The following is a 17,607-nucleotide window of genomic DNA, read 5'->3' as shown; positions in this document are numbered from 1 at the left end:
TCCATCCTCTACGTGCTGTTTGCAAAGCTGTGCTAAACCCTGACTCATCGCAGCTCTGGGTCACATGCTGCTGTCCCGGCCCTCTCAGGGGCGTCTCCATCCTGCCGCCGCCGCCGCCGTTGGCTTAGAGGACACATCATCTCCCCTTGAGGTCCTGCATCCCTCCTCAGCTGCGTCCTCTCTCCTTTCTGCCAGCACTTTCTCAATCCCTCGTTCACCCCTGCCCTAGGAAGGTAAGTGTCTCCCCACGGCCAGCACCCCCCTCACCGCATGCATGTTTCTGCTCCCCACCCTGTGCCCTCCAAACCCCACACGCACTTTGGGGTCCCTGCGGAGAAGGACCACGGTGAGCGGCATTAACAACTAAACTCCCCTCGCTTCCTCCCCCTGCTCCTCCCACCTCTTTCTCCTCACCCCCACCCTTCTCACTTTTCTTTCATATTTTAATTTCAGGTACTCCCTCCTTCCCTACCCGCGGCAAGCATCATTTCAGATGGGAACCTAGGGAATTGCAGGAGGGGGGCAACCAACAAGGATAGGTGGTGCTCCCGAAGGCATTGCCGGGAGGTGCTGCGGGATGGAGCTTTACCTGGGGGAGGGGGTTGGTGAGGGGGGGAGGCCAAGCTCAGTTTGGGCACTGCTGGGGAAAGGACCCAGCCTCAGAGCCCCCCAGTCTCCCGAGGTGTTGACATAAACACAGGCGCTCAGCCGGGTCCCAGGGAGAGGGAGGGAGGAGAGGGGATGTTTTCTTATCTGCACAGCCCCACAGCACAGAGGGGAGGGGGGGCAGCAGGGAGAGGAGGTGACAGTCAAGCAAGCAATAGCTGCATCAGCCACGACACTGCAGCAGTGCGGGCTTCCTGGGAGCAGTGCCCAGCCCGGGGGAATCGCAGCAGCACACGGGACTGATGGCGGTGGCTTGGGGGAAAGGTCTTCGCCATGCTGGCCTGCCTGGCGGGGAGGGGGAATTGCTGCAGCGCAAACTCCAGCGAGACGATGCCCTGGCGACACGCAGTGCCACGAAGCAGTGCCAGTCTCCCGGGCTGCCCTGCCCGCCCCCTCTTCAAGGGAGGCTGCCCAGCCTTCAGCCTCGCTTCTCTCTCTTCCTCACTGTGGTCTCTGGGCTCCCGCCTATGGCTCCGTCCCAATCCCTTATCCCGGCTTATCCGCCTCTGACCTCCTTTCAGGACAGTGCAGCTGATGCCAGGGATTTCAGGGTGGTTCTTTGCGCTGTTCAAAGCAGGGCAAACGCAGGGGTACACGGGGCAGCAACACAAGTGGAGAAAGGGGTGTGAAGGACTAGAGAGGAGAAGAGATCAAGTGAGTGATGGGGGGGCGGGGTGGGCAGGCAAGGCTGGATTTGGGCTTGTCGTTCGGCTTCCTCGGAACTGGCCCCAACAGGGGCAGGTGGATGTGGGCAGAGGGATGTGACCATGGGCAACATGACCACATAAGCAGAGAGGCACTGCATCTGGCACGGGTCTTGCTGTCAAAGATCACTTTAATGAGGTCCTGTTCCTCTCTCCCCTGTGGAGGCCCTTGGGACATGGCCAGGGCACTGCTGCAAAGGAAGCTCGCAGCTGCGCGGGCACGGCTCTGGAGGAAGTTCCCGCGGCGTGTGCCAGATGGCGTGAGGAGCACTGCCAAAGCGGCTGATGGGGGATCCCTGCCCAGATGGACATGGTGGAGGGTCCTGCGCAGGCTCCAGAGAGCCCTGGTGTTGCCGACTGAAACTCCCCAGTACGGGAAGCTCTTTCTGAAACTTCAGAGCAGCGTGATTTCCTCATGCCCGTGTGATTTGCACCCACCCGAGGCAATGGGGTCGAGAGCCCACTCCGGCTTCCCCCAGCCTTCTTTTTAGCTCCCCTCAGTGCTGTGATGTGCTATTTCCAGCACCCCCCGCACCGCACACCCCCCAACCCCGTGCTGAGCCCCTGTGCTGGCCAGACGCTCGCCGTACCCCTGCCAGATGCTCACATGCACCACGGCGTGGTTCTGGCCGTGGTTACCCTGGGCCTGGCCTCTGCACCGAGTTTTGCGTGGGTCCGGCCCTGCTCAGGCTTGAGTGAATCATCTGTGGGAGCCGGGGGAGGAAAACCTGGCGGGGCTGGGGGCGTGGGGTGACACACACCTCGCCGCTGCTCCCTCTCCGGGGGGTGCAGCTCCCCGGCATCGCACGGCCCCACGACCGGGGGAATAAGAAGGTGGAATGGAGGGGAACGAGTTGTTTTGGACCCCCTAGGGAGAAAACTTTAGCAGGAGAAGCTCTTTCAAACAGCCGTCCTCACCCACCAGCCTGTATTCCACTTCAGGTTAAACCAGGCGCCCCAAAACACCAGGTTTCCTCACCCTCCTCATCCGACAGAGATGCCTCCCGGCCTCATCCGCTTCCTCATCTCGGGAGCAGAGTGAAGGGTCGGGAGCTGGGCCCAGCTCCCGTGTTCAGGCAGGGCCAGGTCCCCCCTCCCTTCAGAGCCCTCTCTCCCTCGTCTGAGGCACTGCGGCCTTCAGCAAGATGGCTCCTCCGGCTGCTGGCCTCTTCCACGCTCCCGTTGCCTCAGCACAGCCTGACCGGCGGTTCACAGGGGCGGTGGGAAGCCTGAGCCGGGCACTCGGCCGGGGGGATGCGGCTGGGGGTTTGCGAGAGCCGGGCTGGGGCAGCTCCCCCTGCCGCGGGCTGGCGGTGGGTCCCTGCGTGCCAGCTGCCCCGCTGCCCTGCCCGGCTCTCCCCCAGGCAGCCGCCACGCTCGGCTGGCTCCCTGCCCGCCGCGCACGGACACAGCGGCCGCTCACTGCCTGGCCCTGGCAGGGACCGTCCTCGCCTCCCGGCAAGGGGAAGGGAGACGCCGGGAGCCGGTGCCCCGTCTTTGGCGCTGGGGCTGGGGGCACATCCTGGCTGCGCCAGCTGATCCCTCCCTCTCTGCTGCCCGTGGATGCTGTGGCACCCTCCCCGTCTCTGCCACCCGGGCTCGTATCAGGAGCCCTGAGAAGGGGCAGTGCTCAGCCGTGGTGCAGGGAGAGAGGGGGAGAGAGCTGCCAGTTTGTCATCTGCAGCAAAGGGACAGAATAAATTCGAACAGATAAACAGTTCCTGGACAAAATGTGAGTAGATTCCCACAATCTGGGCTTTAATAGCAATTTCTAAATTTCCCTTGAGCCAATAGTTTTAGCTCCAGCTCCTAAGGTTGCTCTTCCTTGAGCTCCCTTCTCTCTGTCAGTGTCTTATCTAGACATTAGAAGGGTGAGCACCACATCCTGGGGCCTCTCAGAGCTGAACATGTCCTGTCCTCTCCTCTCCTCCCCACAGACTCACCATGGCAGTCGAGAGGATCCATGCCCGCGAGATCCTGGACTCCCGTGGGAACCCCACCGTTGAGGTGGACCTGTACACACACAAAGGTACGCGGGTGAGGACATGAGATGGAGGGGAAGTCCTGACCACCCCGGCGGAGCTGGTGCTGCACGGCAGCCTGGCACGCTCCGCCAAGAGCATGAGGGTCTTCCCCGGTGAACAGACAGCAAGCCAGGGGAAGAGGCAGAGACCAAAACTCTGCTTGTGGCTCTGCTTGTGCCTGTGCTCAGCAACTCCGCACACGTGCTGGGCAAATCACGACGAGACAGCTGGCTGCCGTGTATTTGACTTGAGCCATGTGCCTGCTAGTATCAGGGATGGAAAGTTTCGTTAATATAAATATATTTACCTTCTTGTCGTATCCCCACGATGCCCTGCTGCAGCTATGCTTTTAGTCCTGGGACACAGTACAAGTTTGGAAACAGATCCATGGCCATGCTCATGAGGTGGGGGAAGGTTTGTCCCCGAGATCTCTGTGCAGGCACGTTCATGCACATGTGTCTCAACTGGAAGAGCTGCGTCTGTACTGGGCCCAAAGATAGGTGGGCTGAGGGGTGAGGAGCAGTGAGGGGCCAGAGCAGGCATCCAACCAGTCTGTTCCCTCTTCACCGAGGCAGAAACCCAGCCCCCATCTGAGGGGGAGGGAACTGCTGGCGGCTGTGGAACCAGGAGGAGGGCTGAGGAGTGAGACTTCACCTGTCATCTGTAGTTCTGGGATCAGTGTGGACCTCTGGGTGCCTGAGATCCAGGTTTCTCAGTCTGGAAGCCCTGGGTGCATTTATTTGTGCCACCCTGGTGCTCCACCTCCAAGAGGTCCTCCACCTCTGAGAAGACCAGCCATGAGCAGCCAGCCAGCAGGGCCATCCATTTGCACAAGCGGTTGCCACATCCTTTCCCATGAAAGCAGGACAGAAGCAGGCGCAGGACAGAAGCAGGACAGAAGCAGGTTTTCCCTCCTTTTCACCCTCTGCTCCTCTCACACCCGTGTTTTGCTGTTTCCCAGGCATGTTTCGAGCAGCGGTCCCCAGCGGTGCGTCCACTGGTATCTACGAAGCGCTGGAGCTGCGAGACAACGACAAGTCGCGTTTCCTCGGAAAAGGTGGGGAGATGCCTGCTCCGCAGCCCGTTCCCGGGTCTGCCTGTGCGTGGGGCTCTGCCGGAGGGTACCGCTCATCCGATGTGGATGTGTCCCGCTGCCCTCAGGGAGGCCACAGGGGCACAGACCTAGCGTAAAGTGAAAGATCAGGCCTCGATCTTCCCTTGCTGTCTCCCTCTCTCAGTCTCTCTATCAGTCCTCTGCCTCCCTCTTTCCACTCTCCTCTTTGCCTCACCCTCTCTCTCTCTCTCTCTTTCTCTGTCTCTTCCCTTCTTTAGGGGTCCTGCAGGCCGTGGATCATATCAACAGCACTGTCGCCCCAGCTCTCGTGGGCTCTGTAAGGATTTCTCTTTGTTCTCCCTCGTCCAACGCTTACTCTGGTCCGTCTCTGTCCCCCCGATCTCTGTTTCTGCCTCTTTTCATCTCACTGGGTTAACAGACATAGTGATGCTCTCTGTGAACCTGGGCACACCCCTCCTGCCCTCCATGCCTGTATGTGTCCACAGCGATCTTTTCTCTGGGCGGAAAGGATTTAACGCTGCCTGGTCCACCGCAGCATCTGTACCACCTAACTAGTCCCCTCGATGCTCCCCGTAGAGCTCTCTCCCTCTTTCAGATGTGCTCCTCCTCAAGCACTGAACCTCATCCACATGTCTGTGGCCTCACACCCGCTCATCCCACCCAGCTTCCATGGTGTGATGAGCAATGACCGTACCGTGCAGGGTCTGGCAGCCCCTCCAAGCACAGCCTTGCAGAGTGGTGGTGTCACATCTGCAACCTGTTTACACCTGAAGACCTGGAGCCTGCTCTGAGGAGAGCTGAGCTGAAGCCACACGTTACTCCCCGTGCAGCCTGTGGGGGGTCTGGCTGAGAGCCCAGCGCCCTCCACCCCTGAAAAATACCCAGCCTGGTGGAGGGCTGCCTGTGTTGGGCCTAACCCTGCTCTCCACCTCGCTCCTGGGGACGGCTCCATCCAGCCTACATTCGCTTGTTTGGGGTTGAGCATGTACTGTTGTTCTGCCTAGCTTCTGTGTGGCCACGGCACCACAAAGCTCCCTGGAAGCTGCCAAAAGGCTGGGTAAATCCCCGAGAGAGTCCTGTGTCCCCAGCAATGCATGGCCTTGCCTGGGCTGCTCTGATCCCCTCTCCAGCGTGGGCACATCTACACTGCGCTGCAGCAACGTCATCGTGGTTACCTAACTTGACTATATGCCAAGGCACTAATTTCCAGGGCTTTGTGTGTCTATGTTCCCCTACAAGCTAAAAAGGTCCCTGTACCCCAGCTTCTCCACCAATGCCTCCTTTCTCACACACCAGAGCCAACAGCTCTTCTCAGCCTCCGCTTCTCAGGAGCTCTTTCTTTCTCGCAGGGCCTCTCTGTTGTGGATCAAGAGAAGATAGACAATCTGATGCTTGAGATGGACGGCACAGAGAACAAATGTAATTAATTCATTCCTTTTATTTGGCTTGGGAAGTAAAGAGCATGGGAGGCTGCAGGGCTGGAGCGGGGGGCACTGTCAGAGCTGTGGTGAGCCCAAGGCTGGGCTGGCAAGGGCACCCGTGGGGCAGGAGGTTGCTGCCTGCGAAGCCTAACTCATCCTTGGTTTTGCCCACAGCCAAGTTTGGTGCCAATGCTATCCTGGGAGTTTCGCTGGCCGTGTGCAAGGCGGGAGCTGCAGAGAAGGATGTCCCCCTGTACCGGCACATTGCTGACCTGGCTGGCAACTCCGATCTCATCCTTCCTGTGCCAGTAAGACCTTGATATCCACCTTCAGAAACTCCAAAAGAAAGTTCAAAGGGTGTGTTGGGAGGTAGAGAAGGAAGGGATAAAGGACTGAAACATCAGCTGAGTGCATTGCACTCACCAAGGAAGCAAACCAAGGCCTGAGATTTGTCAGGTTTCAATATGGAAAAGAGGGGCCTGAGGAGGATACGGCAGAGGTTGTGGTGGGAGTTGACTGAGGATCTCACTCAGCACAAGAACCAGAGGGCATCATGTGAACCCTCCGGGGCACGATTCTAAACAAGGGTCTCTACACCAGGGGTAGTGCCCTGTGAAACTCCTTCACAAAGGGTGTTGTGGATGCTAAAATTTCTCGGGGTCAAGGAGAAAGATCCTGGAAGAGAGACTGACGTAGCATTGCTGATAAACACATCCAGATAAACACAGCACAGGTAAACACATATAGCTGGGGAGATCTCTGGGAGGGAAACAGGTGGGAAAGTCCTCTCCAACCATTTGCTTTGAGCCACTGTTGGAAGGAAGACACCGGGCTGTATGTGCCTTTGGTGTGATGCGTTGTAGCTGATGTGTTACGTTACCCTGTGGGATGTGGCATGAATGGGCACGGTGACTCATCTGCGAGCCTCCTCTAGGTGGTGCCAAGACCGGTTCCTTCAGCTCTGATTCTCTTATGGACTCTTCCAGGCTTTCAACGTGATTAATGGAGGTTCCCACGCAGGCAACAAACTGGCCATGCAGGAGTTCATGATCCTGCCTGTGGGAGCCGAAAGCTTCCGCGATGCCATGCGCATCGGGGCTGAAGTCTATCACAACCTCAAGAGTGTCATCAAGGAGAAGTATGGCAAAGATGCTACCAATGTGGGTGATGAGGGAGGCTTTGCCCCCAACATCCTGGAAAATAGTGAAGGTGAGAGCCCTGCAGAGATGGGGTACCCCTGCCTGCAGTGCTGTGGCTTCCCACCCCCAGCTCACAGCATTCCGCAAAGATTGGTTCAAAATATGATGCCTCCTGTGTTAGGGAATGGTTTCTAGCTCCTTCTCTTTGTGGTGGCCTTAATCTGTCACAGCCTCTCCATACAAACCTTTCACGCATGTGCAGACTTTTCTGAAGCCTTCTCCCAACTTGTCATTGAGCTGTAGATTGTATTTTAATTCCTCCTTGTCCTTTTGGATATGGCCTCCACAGCTCCTTGGCATATTTCTGTTGTGCTCTGGGCTCCCTTCTACCTCTCCCATCACACCGTCAGACCCTCAGTGGCTCTCGGGACCCTCCCAGGGGTGGTTCCCACTGAAAGTCAGAGCTCTCTGCACGGGCTGACTCTCATGACTGCAACTTTTCTCCTCCCAGCTCTGGAGCTCCTCAAGGAAGCTATCGACAAGGCGGGCTACACGGACAAGATTGTCATCGGTATGGACGTGGCAGCCTCCGAGTTCTACCGTGATGGCAAATATGACCTGGACTTCAAGTCCCCAGATGACCCAAGCCGCTACATTTCTGCAGATGAGCTGGGCGACCTCTACCAAAGCTTTGTACGTGATTATCCAGGTGAGCTGCTGTGCTTGGCAGTAGGGAATCAGCACTGGTGTTGCATACTTAATAGGTGCATTCCCTCTGTGTTTTTGGGGTGGGAAAGGAGGCAGGTTTGACTCGTGTCTCTTCTGCTGTCCCTTCCCTAGTGGTCTCTATCGAGGATCCCTTTGACCAAGATGACTGGGAGGCCTGGTCCAAGTTCACGGCCAATGTGGGGATTCAGATAGTGGGAGACGACCTGACAGTGACAAACCCCAAGCGCATCGAGCGAGCCGTTGAAGAAAAGGCCTGCAACTGCCTCCTGCTCAAAGTCAACCAGATTGGATCCGTCACGGAGGCCATCCAAGCGTAAGTCCAGCCCGCTGCCCTTGTCCTGCGAAAGGGTTGGTGATGAACCACAGCAGGGTGTCACGCTATCCATTGGATGAATAGATTTTTGTCTCTACCAGAGTGTAGGAGGCTGAGGGTGGGAGGAGAGGGTGCCTGGATCTCACCCTGTGCAGGTGGTAGTTATAGGAGTGGGAGCTACTGACTGCATTTCTTGCTCCTTGCAGCTGCAAGTTGGCCCAGGAGAATGGCTGGGGTGTGATGGTGAGCCACCGATCTGGGGAGACCGAAGACACCTTCATTGCTGATCTGGTTGTAGGACTGTGCACCGGGCAGGTAGGTGAGACCCAGGCCTTGCTCAGGCCTGGAGGAAAGCGAAGGGGTGTGAAGACAGAATCCCCTGCCCCACCATAGGAAACCGGTGCAAGTCATAACAGTGTCTTACAGTGTTTGTTTTGGGGAATACTTTACAGATAAAGACGGGTGCTCCCTGCAGGTCTGAACGCCTGGCTAAATACAACCAGCTCATGAGGTAAGGGGCTCCAGGGACGGGAACGCAGAAGAGAGAACGGGGGAGTGACTAATGGGGATGGGAAAAGCTGAAAGCCCAAGGGTAGATGGGGCTTGTGGGGGAAATGTTATGCAGACAAGGTGCAGAGATGACAGTAGGATCCTGGGGAGATGTCTGGAGCAGACTCCTTCCCTCCTGCTTGGCGTGAGGGTGCAGCCCCACAGGCGCAGCAGCTGGCAGGAGCTGAGCTCCTCCAGCCCGTGTCAGCTTCCTGGCCGGTGCACTGCCTCTCCAGCACCCTGGTGCCTCCGATGCTCCCCGACAGCAAGGGCCTGACGTGTGCTGTGTCTCTCTCTCCTGCAGGATTGAGGAAGAGCTTGGCGATGAAGCACGCTTTGCCGGACACAACTTTCGCAACCCAAGTGTTCTTTGAACATTGTCCCCAGGGCACAGCCACCCTGCTGCTCTTTCCCACCTCACAGACTCTGAAGCCCCCTTCCCTCCACTGCTCCCTTTTTTGCTCTTTCTCCCCCCTCCGCCACCCGATTCCCTCTCACCTCAAACCCCCTCGAGTTCAGGTGTCCCCGGCTAGATGTACCCAGGTGAAGGATGAGAGAGAGGCCTACACCCTGTCCCTTGCTTTGGGGTCATAAGCATTTCTGGATCTAGGCATTGTGTGTCTTTTGGTTTTTGTGCAGGGCCGCGTCTGAGCCACTCTGTTCACGTGTTAGACTACGGGAGCATGCTGCCCGGTGTGTTTCCCTTCTACGCCGAAGCATGTGCGGTGAACATATGTGCGTTGGCTGGTGTGTTTGGACAAGTGTCGCACCTGTAGCTGTGTTTGGACGAGTGTTGCCAGTGGCTCGCTCTCGTTGTGCATGTGTGTAGGTGTATGTGTACTGGCCTACGGCGTCCTTGTGCCCCAGGCGTGTGTTTGCTCTGAGCCCTGGTGGGACCCGAGTGTCCCCTCCTTCCACCCCGAGTGCTGTGCTGTGTTGGGCTGTGCTTGCCAGCAGCTTGGCGTTGAAGTGCACTGCTGTTCCTCACTGGGTGTGCGTGTGTGTGTGCTGTCAGTCTCCGGGTCAGCACATAGTACTGTGGGGCAATGTATTAAAACACATCCGTAAACAAACCCATGCTCTCATTTGCTTCTCGTGACCTTTTTCTCTCCGTTTCCTTCCCTCTTGCACTCCTTCACCCTCTCCTCCGCCCATAATGTCTGCTTCACCTTCTGGACAGCCCATGCTCAGCAGAGCAACAGACAAACTACAGATCCCTAAATTCAATTAAAATGTATTTCACACCTGAGTTGCCTGGCTTGGCCTGATGTTTCTCTCTACACACCAGTGTTTGGGAAGTGGGGACATTTTGCCATCAAAGCAGGAGGGGCTCACGCAGAAAAGTAACCAAAACAAGCAGAGGGGACTGGCAAGAGAAAGGAAAGACCCAGGTACCCCCACCCCCTTCCACAGCCTTGTCCCACAGCCAGAGTGCTCTGTCGGCCACCCAGCTGGGGAACGCCGAGGGGAAGGCAGGTGGGAGGGTGGGAATTGCCCCCGCCATCTCCACCACACCACATCGCGTGATTATCTGCTGTGCAGGGATTTTCATCATAAAGACCTCAGGACTGGCCACAGGCCAGCTGCCCACTTGACATCAAGTGATGGTACACTGGAACTGCAAGCCTTTGGGAGAGAAAAAGCTGATCCCCCTCCCCCAAAAGGGGCCTGCAGGGCAGTGAATGGAGGGGTAGGTGGGATGTCAGTCTCTCTCAGCTCCATCTTGTTTCACAGGGGCAACAGAGCAGTACTTGGTGAAAATATTGAAGCTCCAGCTGGTGCCTCAGCAGGCTGAGTGCCAGCAAACCCCAGCGCCTGCTCAACAGCGTTACTCTGGACAGACTCCAATCAAGGTGGGAGGCTGGGGGGTGCTACTGTGAAAAATCCAACCCAAGCTGTGATGGAGAATAAAGGATAAAAACACCCTGCCCACCGTTACCAGTTCATGTCAGTAGCCCCTCTCTGTACTCGGGCACGCTAAGGTCCTGCAAACCTCTTGCCGCACTTCACTGCAGAAAGTTTCCAGACCCTTGCTTAAGCCACACCGCCTTGTCTTTTGTGATAAGCAAGGACCAGGGTAAAGATTGAGGTTGCTCAGCAAGTCCCAAGCCCCTTGACTGTGTCCTGATGCAGACTTTAAAATCAAAAGACAACACTTTAAAACATTGGCATTTCACTGCTGGTTCTTTACTAAATAGCATAGAAAAGGGATTAAGTTCAAGAAGGGAAGACAAAGGCTATGGCACACGTGCCCAGAAGAGAAAAGCAAGTGGGGAGGAAAATGTAAGGGGAGGGACAGGACTGGTTTCTAGGGGATCACTAGAGAACACAGAACAAATCTCAGCGGTGATGAATAGCTTGTGCCCTAGCTGCAGGCCATCTCTCGCCCATGGTCTCTCCCCCTCAGCCTCTCGGAGTGGCAGCGTAGCCACGGAGTAAAACTCACCCCAAGCTCAAAGGCTGCACCTAAAACCCAGCGTGCCCAGCTCCACACTTCATGCCCACGGGTGAACAAACCAGTGCACACCCCGAAGGCGCTGGGAGGCACACGGAGGCCGCTGCTGGCCGTGCCATGCGGTCACAACAAAGGAGGAAACCCCTGCAGCCGGGAGTTTCGGCGGGGCTCGTTGCAGGATGCCCATGCCCCGGGCAGGCAGCGGGGGAGCGGCGCCAGCACGACGGGCTGGCAGCCCGGACAAGGGGGCGGGGAGGGGGACGGGGGGCTGAGGGCCGGCGGGGTCCCACGGGCGGCTGCCAGCCCCGCACCGCGACGGGGCCGCAGCTGCCTTCTGGGAGCTGTAGTCCGGGCGCCGCTCGGGGAACGCTCCATTTTCCCGTGCCGGAGCCCGCCGCGCCGCAAAATGCGGCCCCCGGCGGGGAGGGGGCGGCGGCGGGCCGCGCTCCCCTCAGCACCGGCCGCGGGGGGGGGGGTGGGTCAGGAGAGGCGGCCCGGGGACCCCCGCAGCGTCCCCCGCAGTCACGTCTCCCGCCAAAGCGTTTGTGCGCGACAGCGCTGGTTTTGTGGAGGAAAGTGCGTTTTGGGTGCGCGGGTGAGGTACAGGGAGCGTGCTCTTCTTTCCAGTGGTACACCTCGCTGCTGTTTTCCTTTGTTTTACATTGCTGGGGTTTTGCAAACGGCATGGCTATTGCTGAGCAAGCAAGGCAGTTTTTTGGAAATAAAGTTTCTTAGCTTTCGTGTTCCCAAGAGGAATTCCTTTTGTGCAAGGAAGGAAATTAAGTACCTAAGGTAGTCTGTGTTGCCCATTTAAGTGCAGCAATGCTGTAACAGCAGGGAACCGGTATATATGTCCCTACATTGTGGTAGGAATTTGTTAGTGAAGAGTTATCGTCAGTGAGGTATTGTCACGTCCGTGTGTCAGAGAAGACGTGTGAAAGCACTGAGGTGATGAGAATGCATTGTGCCGTAGCAGTGCCTCACCTTGGTGCCTTTTCTAAATCAAAAGAGTTTGTCATTGGTGGCACAATGTATATAAGGAACATATGACCCTGGTATGTTTGCTTGGGTCACTGCAAATATTTATCCTTAGCCAATGCATCGTAAGATATATGCTGCTTTCTCTTTGCCTCAGTGGCAGAGATTTGGTTATAGTTTCTTTGTGATAGAAATGTCCAAATACTTCGATGTTCCCGCACCTGAGGACTCCTGTTGTATAAGCTGATGTCTCCATCAGATTGCTGTGCTGTAATGTGCATTCAATCAGAGTACGAGGAATAGCACAGAGATGGGCTGGAGGTGTGACGGTATCTGTGAAGGGAAACATTTGTTGGATTGGTTTTCTTTTAACTCTCAAACCATATTCTGTTTAGATGACATTTTCAGAGCAATGTCGAGCTGTTAAAGGGATAATTTAACACTAGCCCCCCCTCTCCCCGAAGCCTGCAGAATTGTTCTTTCATTTCTAAATAGGTGCGTGTGCCCATGAAGGAGCTGGTTGGGGAGATGTCACTGAATTAGGCTTGTTCTAGAGTGCACAGGGAAGCCTTAAGAAAAGCTATTGAATTTCTCCAGTATCTTTTTGTCTCTCTCAAGAACAATGGGGTGGTTGGTGTTTAACCTTGAGAAACCACCATCTTTAACATAGGAGGCTGTCAGAGACACTCTTCCGCTGAACATCTGACAAGAGGCCCAAAAATTTTGGTGCTGGGTAATTCCTATAAGGTGCTGGGCACCTTACTCGAATGAAGAGTATTTGGCTCCGTTGCTGGAAGACTGAATGCGAACAGCTTGGACAGGTTGTCAGGAGGGCATTATGAAGCTTGCTTTCTGGACAAAGCTCAGCTTACCAGAGCACTGCATGTCTCGGTGTGAAAGCAGCTATAACGGTGTGCTACGCCATGTATGGGGGAGGTAAAACACCTCTATAAATGATGCAGGTGCCACAGCTTTGGATAAACTGTGTGCATCTTAGGGGTCTCTGCTGGCAGAGTGCACACCCTGCTGAGCCTCAGAAATCAGCCGTGCAGCTATGACGCACTGGCACATCTAATGGAGAACTGAACTGGGGTGATGGGTAAGGTTACCACCCTTGCCCCTCACTTCTAGAGGATGCCAGAGTGGCACATGAATGAATCTCCACAATTAACACCTTCCTGAGCTGTAGCCCAGGCCCAATTAGCTTGATTAAATGGTAAAATGAGGCAGCTCATTGTTTCATTACCAGTCACTGAGCCATCTCGGCCATCTCCCAGCCATTGCTGGGAGACTGGTGAGACTGGGCAAGGAGATTTATAACCTTCTCCGCATTGCATTTACCAACAAACACCGGTTCACAGGTATTATTTGTGTGAGTTTGAGAGAGCAAGCCAGGAGAAGCCATCCTGGGTGGACCTGGCTGGCTTCTGGCTTGGAGAAAGACTTTCCCCAGGCCTAGTGCAGACTAGAAGGCTTGCTTGATTATTCTTTTCCTCAAGGAAACTACTACGTGCTGTGTGTCTGCATTGTTGAAAAGGGAAATGGGGCTCTGTGTACTTTTAGAATCAGCATTTCATAGGAGGATTGAGACGGGAAGGGATGTCTGGAGGTCTCCACTCCAAACTCCTGCTCATGGCAGGGCTAGCCCCAGAGCTAGATCAGGCTGCTCAGGACCTTGGCCAGGCGGTTCCTGAACATCTCCAAGGGGGAGATTCCCCAGCCCCTCTGGGCACCTGTGCCAGTGCTGAACCACCCTCAGGGAGGAGGTTTACCCTTTATCTAGTCAGAATTTCCCTTGTTGCAAATTTTGTAATCATTGCACTGCGCATCCCTCAGAAGAGCTTTTCTCTGACTTCTTTATATCCCCCCCCCAAAAAAAAAATAGCTGAAGAGAGTAATTAGTTCCTCCCTAACCTTTCTCTACTCCAGGCTGAAAGAATCAGCTCCTTCAGCCTTCCCTTGTATACCACGGGCTCCAGCACCTCAACTATCTCCTTGCCCCCCACAGGACTCTGGTTTATCAGCATCTCTCTTGTGCTGATTTCTGTAAGAAGGCTACATCCCAGCCAAGGCCTCTCATTTCGCAGGCTACTGTTTGTCCCCTGGTAGAACTGGAAAGCAGTGGGATGATGTGGCTGAAGAGACCTGTTGTGTGTGGCCCATTTCCCTGCTCCGAGGGAGGACCAGCTGCACCCCTGCAAGCTTGGTATCTGCTTGCCAATCCTCCTAGCTGCCTCACAGACTCCCCGAGACATTTATCCATCCTGAGAAGATAGAGCTAATAATGCTCTTGATTTGCCCAAGGTCTTCAATCTGTTGATTTCAAAGGTGAGATCATTTTATTTCCCGTGTTCTGCAGCCAGTCCACCTTGGTGTCTCCGCACGAGCACACACGACCGCTTGTGTTTCTCTTGTCTATTTTCCGCTTATGTTGACGGCCCTGAAACGGAGTAAAAACTGTGGTTTTACCTAGCAGCAATTTGGCTATGAGGATTTCTGAGCGGGGAAGGGGAAAGAGTTTGTCACTTTTGGGAAGGCTGACAGCACCCGCATCAACCCTCCTCCCAGCCCTCCGGAAGCTTCCTGGTCACATCCTCCATAGCCTGTCCTCAGCCAGCCATAGAGCCAGAAAAGGTCCTGACCAGTTGCACTTGTCTTCAATCAATCGTCGTTTTTCAGCCCGCTGGCCAAAATCCTCAGCCTTATTGGTGGAGGTGCTGCTTTTTGTCCGCAGGTAAACCCCCAGAAGTCAGGATTACACAAATGCAAATTGTTACCCTGCCCCCCTGGTCCTGCTTCTCTTCTGAATCACCTCTGATGTCTTTCCATAAACGAGGACCGCAGGCTTTACAGGAGACAGGCCACCTTTGGCTGGCTTCTTGAAATAACGCTAAACCTGGTAAGATTTTCATAAGGCATTGGGGTGTCTGCCTTTTCTCTTATGGAAATAATAAATTACACTAAAATCTTGATAATAAATTTAATGTTTGTTTAAGTCAAATTTTTGAACTCAAGCATCTGACCTGGTTTTGGGAGATGATGACATGAACACCATTTGGGGCTTGACTTTGTGGTTAAATATACTTGGTGTCACATGTTACTGATCCAGAAGACCCTGGATCCTGTAGCTTTCACAGAGGCTTTTCCGCGAATCACAAGCTTTAGGGATCTGGGTATTTTGTTTAGCATCCAGAAAACAGGGGTTTTGACAAGATCTTCCTCCTTCATGAATCATCACTTTGGCCTCTAAGGGTCACACTCATTATGAGCTCGGGACGCAAGGCTGTCAACTCCTAAGGTAACAGCTGGAAGCAGCCGTGACAACTGCAAACACTGCTACCTCAACAGCAACAATAATATTCTCTTGTTTTCTGGGGCTCAGCTTGGTGAGACGTTTTGAGAAGCAGACAATGCTTACCTCTGTGCTTGGGATCAACAGGGTGTTTTCTTCAACATAGCACCTCTGCAAAATAATATTCTGAAATGTTTCGGACCGACCACCCAAAATCAGTGGGCATTTTTGCAAATGTTAGCCATGGCTTTTTCAATCCCCCACTCCACGTGTGGAAACCAGAAAGTACTAGGGAACAATAGCAGCCCGGGATTACTGCTGACAGGGCGGAGGCTCTCCGCAAGGGTCAAGACAAAGAGGTAGGTTGGGGAAAAGGGTGGATGGAAGAATGAATGAGGGCTGGAGACATGAGGCATGATCATATTGTGCAATGGGGTGCTGTGTGCCAGCGGGGCTGGCTCTGGAATGAGAAGCACCAAGAGCAATGCTGAGTCCAGGATAAATAGGGAGGCCCTGAAATGGTACAGTACCCCTGGGAAGAGGGCGTGGAACAACCGCGTTGGGAGCCATCGGCTTACAAGGGTGTTGCAGGGACATTGTTATTAATGTTTTTAAAGCGTTCGGGTGATTAGCACTACAAAAAAACCCATGAGGAGACGAACACATCTGTATTCAGTGCCGAGTTTGGATGCCGTACAGTAAATAGTGCTCGGAGCTATGGAACAGACAATAAGAATTACTGAATACAAACCCGTTGAGAGCGCACCATCCAGCCCGCTCACCGGAAGGTCCTGCCGAGGAAATATTTTGCGATTATACTTAAAGGCAATGAGAGTGCAGCACAAGGACTTGCCCATAGGCATACAAAGCCTCTCTTATTTAAACGTGCAGACAGACACGTCTGCACCATGCAGCCCGGGTTTTGCCTGTATGACCACCTTAGCTTCTACATCTAAAACGGTCGGTAAGGGCAGCGTTTGGTCACTCGAGGCTTCTCCCTGGCCCACGCCCCCCAGCTCCCGCTGGCCCTGCCCCCGAAGCAGTCAGTGGCAGCGGCTGCCTTTGGATCAGACCCTTCGGCGACTTCTCGGGTAACAAAACCAACAGGCTTCCCCTTCCCCCTTCCCTCCCTTCCACGGCAACTTTTCCAAAATGGCCATGTTACGCCCTCGGTGGGGCTGAGCTTCGCCAGCGAGGGGAGGCGGCAGCCGCCGCCAGCCCGGTTTTCCAAAGCAGACGGGGGAAGATTTTTCACGTTTTTAACATCTGGGTGAACCGAAGCTCCCCGCAGCCCCGGAGTGGCCGCCGCTCCCCCGGGACCGTACGGCCGCGTTCCTGGCAGTGGCGGGGGCCGATGTGGCGCCGCTCGAGGCCCGCCCGGGCGAGGCCCGCCCGCTCCCGCCGGCTCTCCGCAGCCCCGCCGCTGACGTGACCGCGCTTTGCCGGGGGCGGGGGGGGGACTGGGACCCCCGACACCCTCCCCCCCCCCAGCCCCCGGAGCGGCCCCGGCGCGGCTGCGGGGGGGGGCGGGGCGGTCTCCCCCCGCCGGCCCCCGCACGAGGCTCTCCCTTTGTGCCGTTGCCTGGTAACCGGGCGGGGGATGGGAGGCGGCCGGGGGAGCGCGCGCGGCCGCGGCGCGCGCCCGCCCCGCGCTCCGCGCCGGTGAGCGCCAGGCAGGCGGCCGCCGCCGCCCCCGCCCCCCGGGAGGCCTCGCCGCAGGCCCCGGCCCCGCGCCGCCTCCCCCTCCGGGCCCGCTCCCCGCCTCCCCGCGCCCCGCCCCGCTTGCCGGCAGAGTCCCCTCCCGCAGCCGCGGGGAGCCCGGCCCCGGCCCGCGGTTCCCCTCTCCGCCCCCCCCCGGGCGCTCGGCCGCCCCGGGCCCGTCCTGCCAAAAAGCCTCCTGCGGGCTTTCCCCCTCCCCGGCCTTTGTGCCGGCGCCGGGGCGGGGAGGCGAGAGCCGGGGCGGGGACCGGGCTGGCTGCTCGCCCCGCGCCCGGGTCTCCTCCCCCCGTCCCACGCGGGGCCCGCTCCCGCCCCCCCGCGGGTGGGTTGTGGGTGGGTGTGCGCGTGGGTGTTTCGCGGGGCCCCCGCGGGTGAAGGGAGGCGGGGAGGGGCGGCGGCGAGCGCGGCTGCGGGGTGACAGAGCGGAGGGGCGGGGGAGGGGGGCTTGTTCTGGGCTCTTCGGAAATGGGAGGTGGCTAAGGCGGGCAGCGATGGGAGGGCGGCGGGGCAGAGGCGGCGGCGGCGCCTGATCGCGGGGTGCGC

General features: G+C 56.6%; 1 protein-coding gene across 2 annotated transcripts; it reads left to right on the top strand.

The window, feature by feature from the left end:
* Positions 1–103: 103 nt before the first annotated feature.
* ENO2 (enolase 2) lies at positions 104–9,868 on the top strand. 2 transcript variants are annotated; one of them, XM_075169261.1, is made up of 12 exons: positions 104–233; positions 3,308–3,399; positions 4,356–4,451; positions 4,727–4,785; positions 5,819–5,888; positions 6,065–6,198; positions 6,877–7,099; positions 7,541–7,738; positions 7,870–8,071; positions 8,278–8,386; positions 8,524–8,582; positions 8,925–9,868. In XM_075169261.1, the coding sequence occupies exons 2-12, from the start codon at positions 3,315–3,317 to the stop codon at positions 8,992–8,994; spliced, it is 1,305 nt and encodes a 434-aa protein (XP_075025362.1). In that variant the 5' UTR covers positions 104–233; positions 3,308–3,314; the 3' UTR covers positions 8,995–9,868. The 2 variants fall into 2 exon arrangements, with proteins under 2 accessions (XP_075025362.1, XP_075025458.1); XM_075169357.1 differs by lacking the exons at positions 104–233; positions 4,727–4,785 and having other exon boundaries at positions 3,312–3,399.
* Positions 9,869–17,607: the final 7,739 nt, after the last annotated feature.

Source organism: Calonectris borealis, chromosome 1, assembly GCF_964195595.1.
Source record: "Calonectris borealis chromosome 1, bCalBor7.hap1.2, whole genome shotgun sequence".
Lineage (NCBI taxonomy): Eukaryota > Metazoa > Chordata > Aves > Procellariiformes > Procellariidae > Calonectris > Calonectris borealis.
This window is presented reverse-complemented; position numbering and strand designations above follow the sequence as displayed.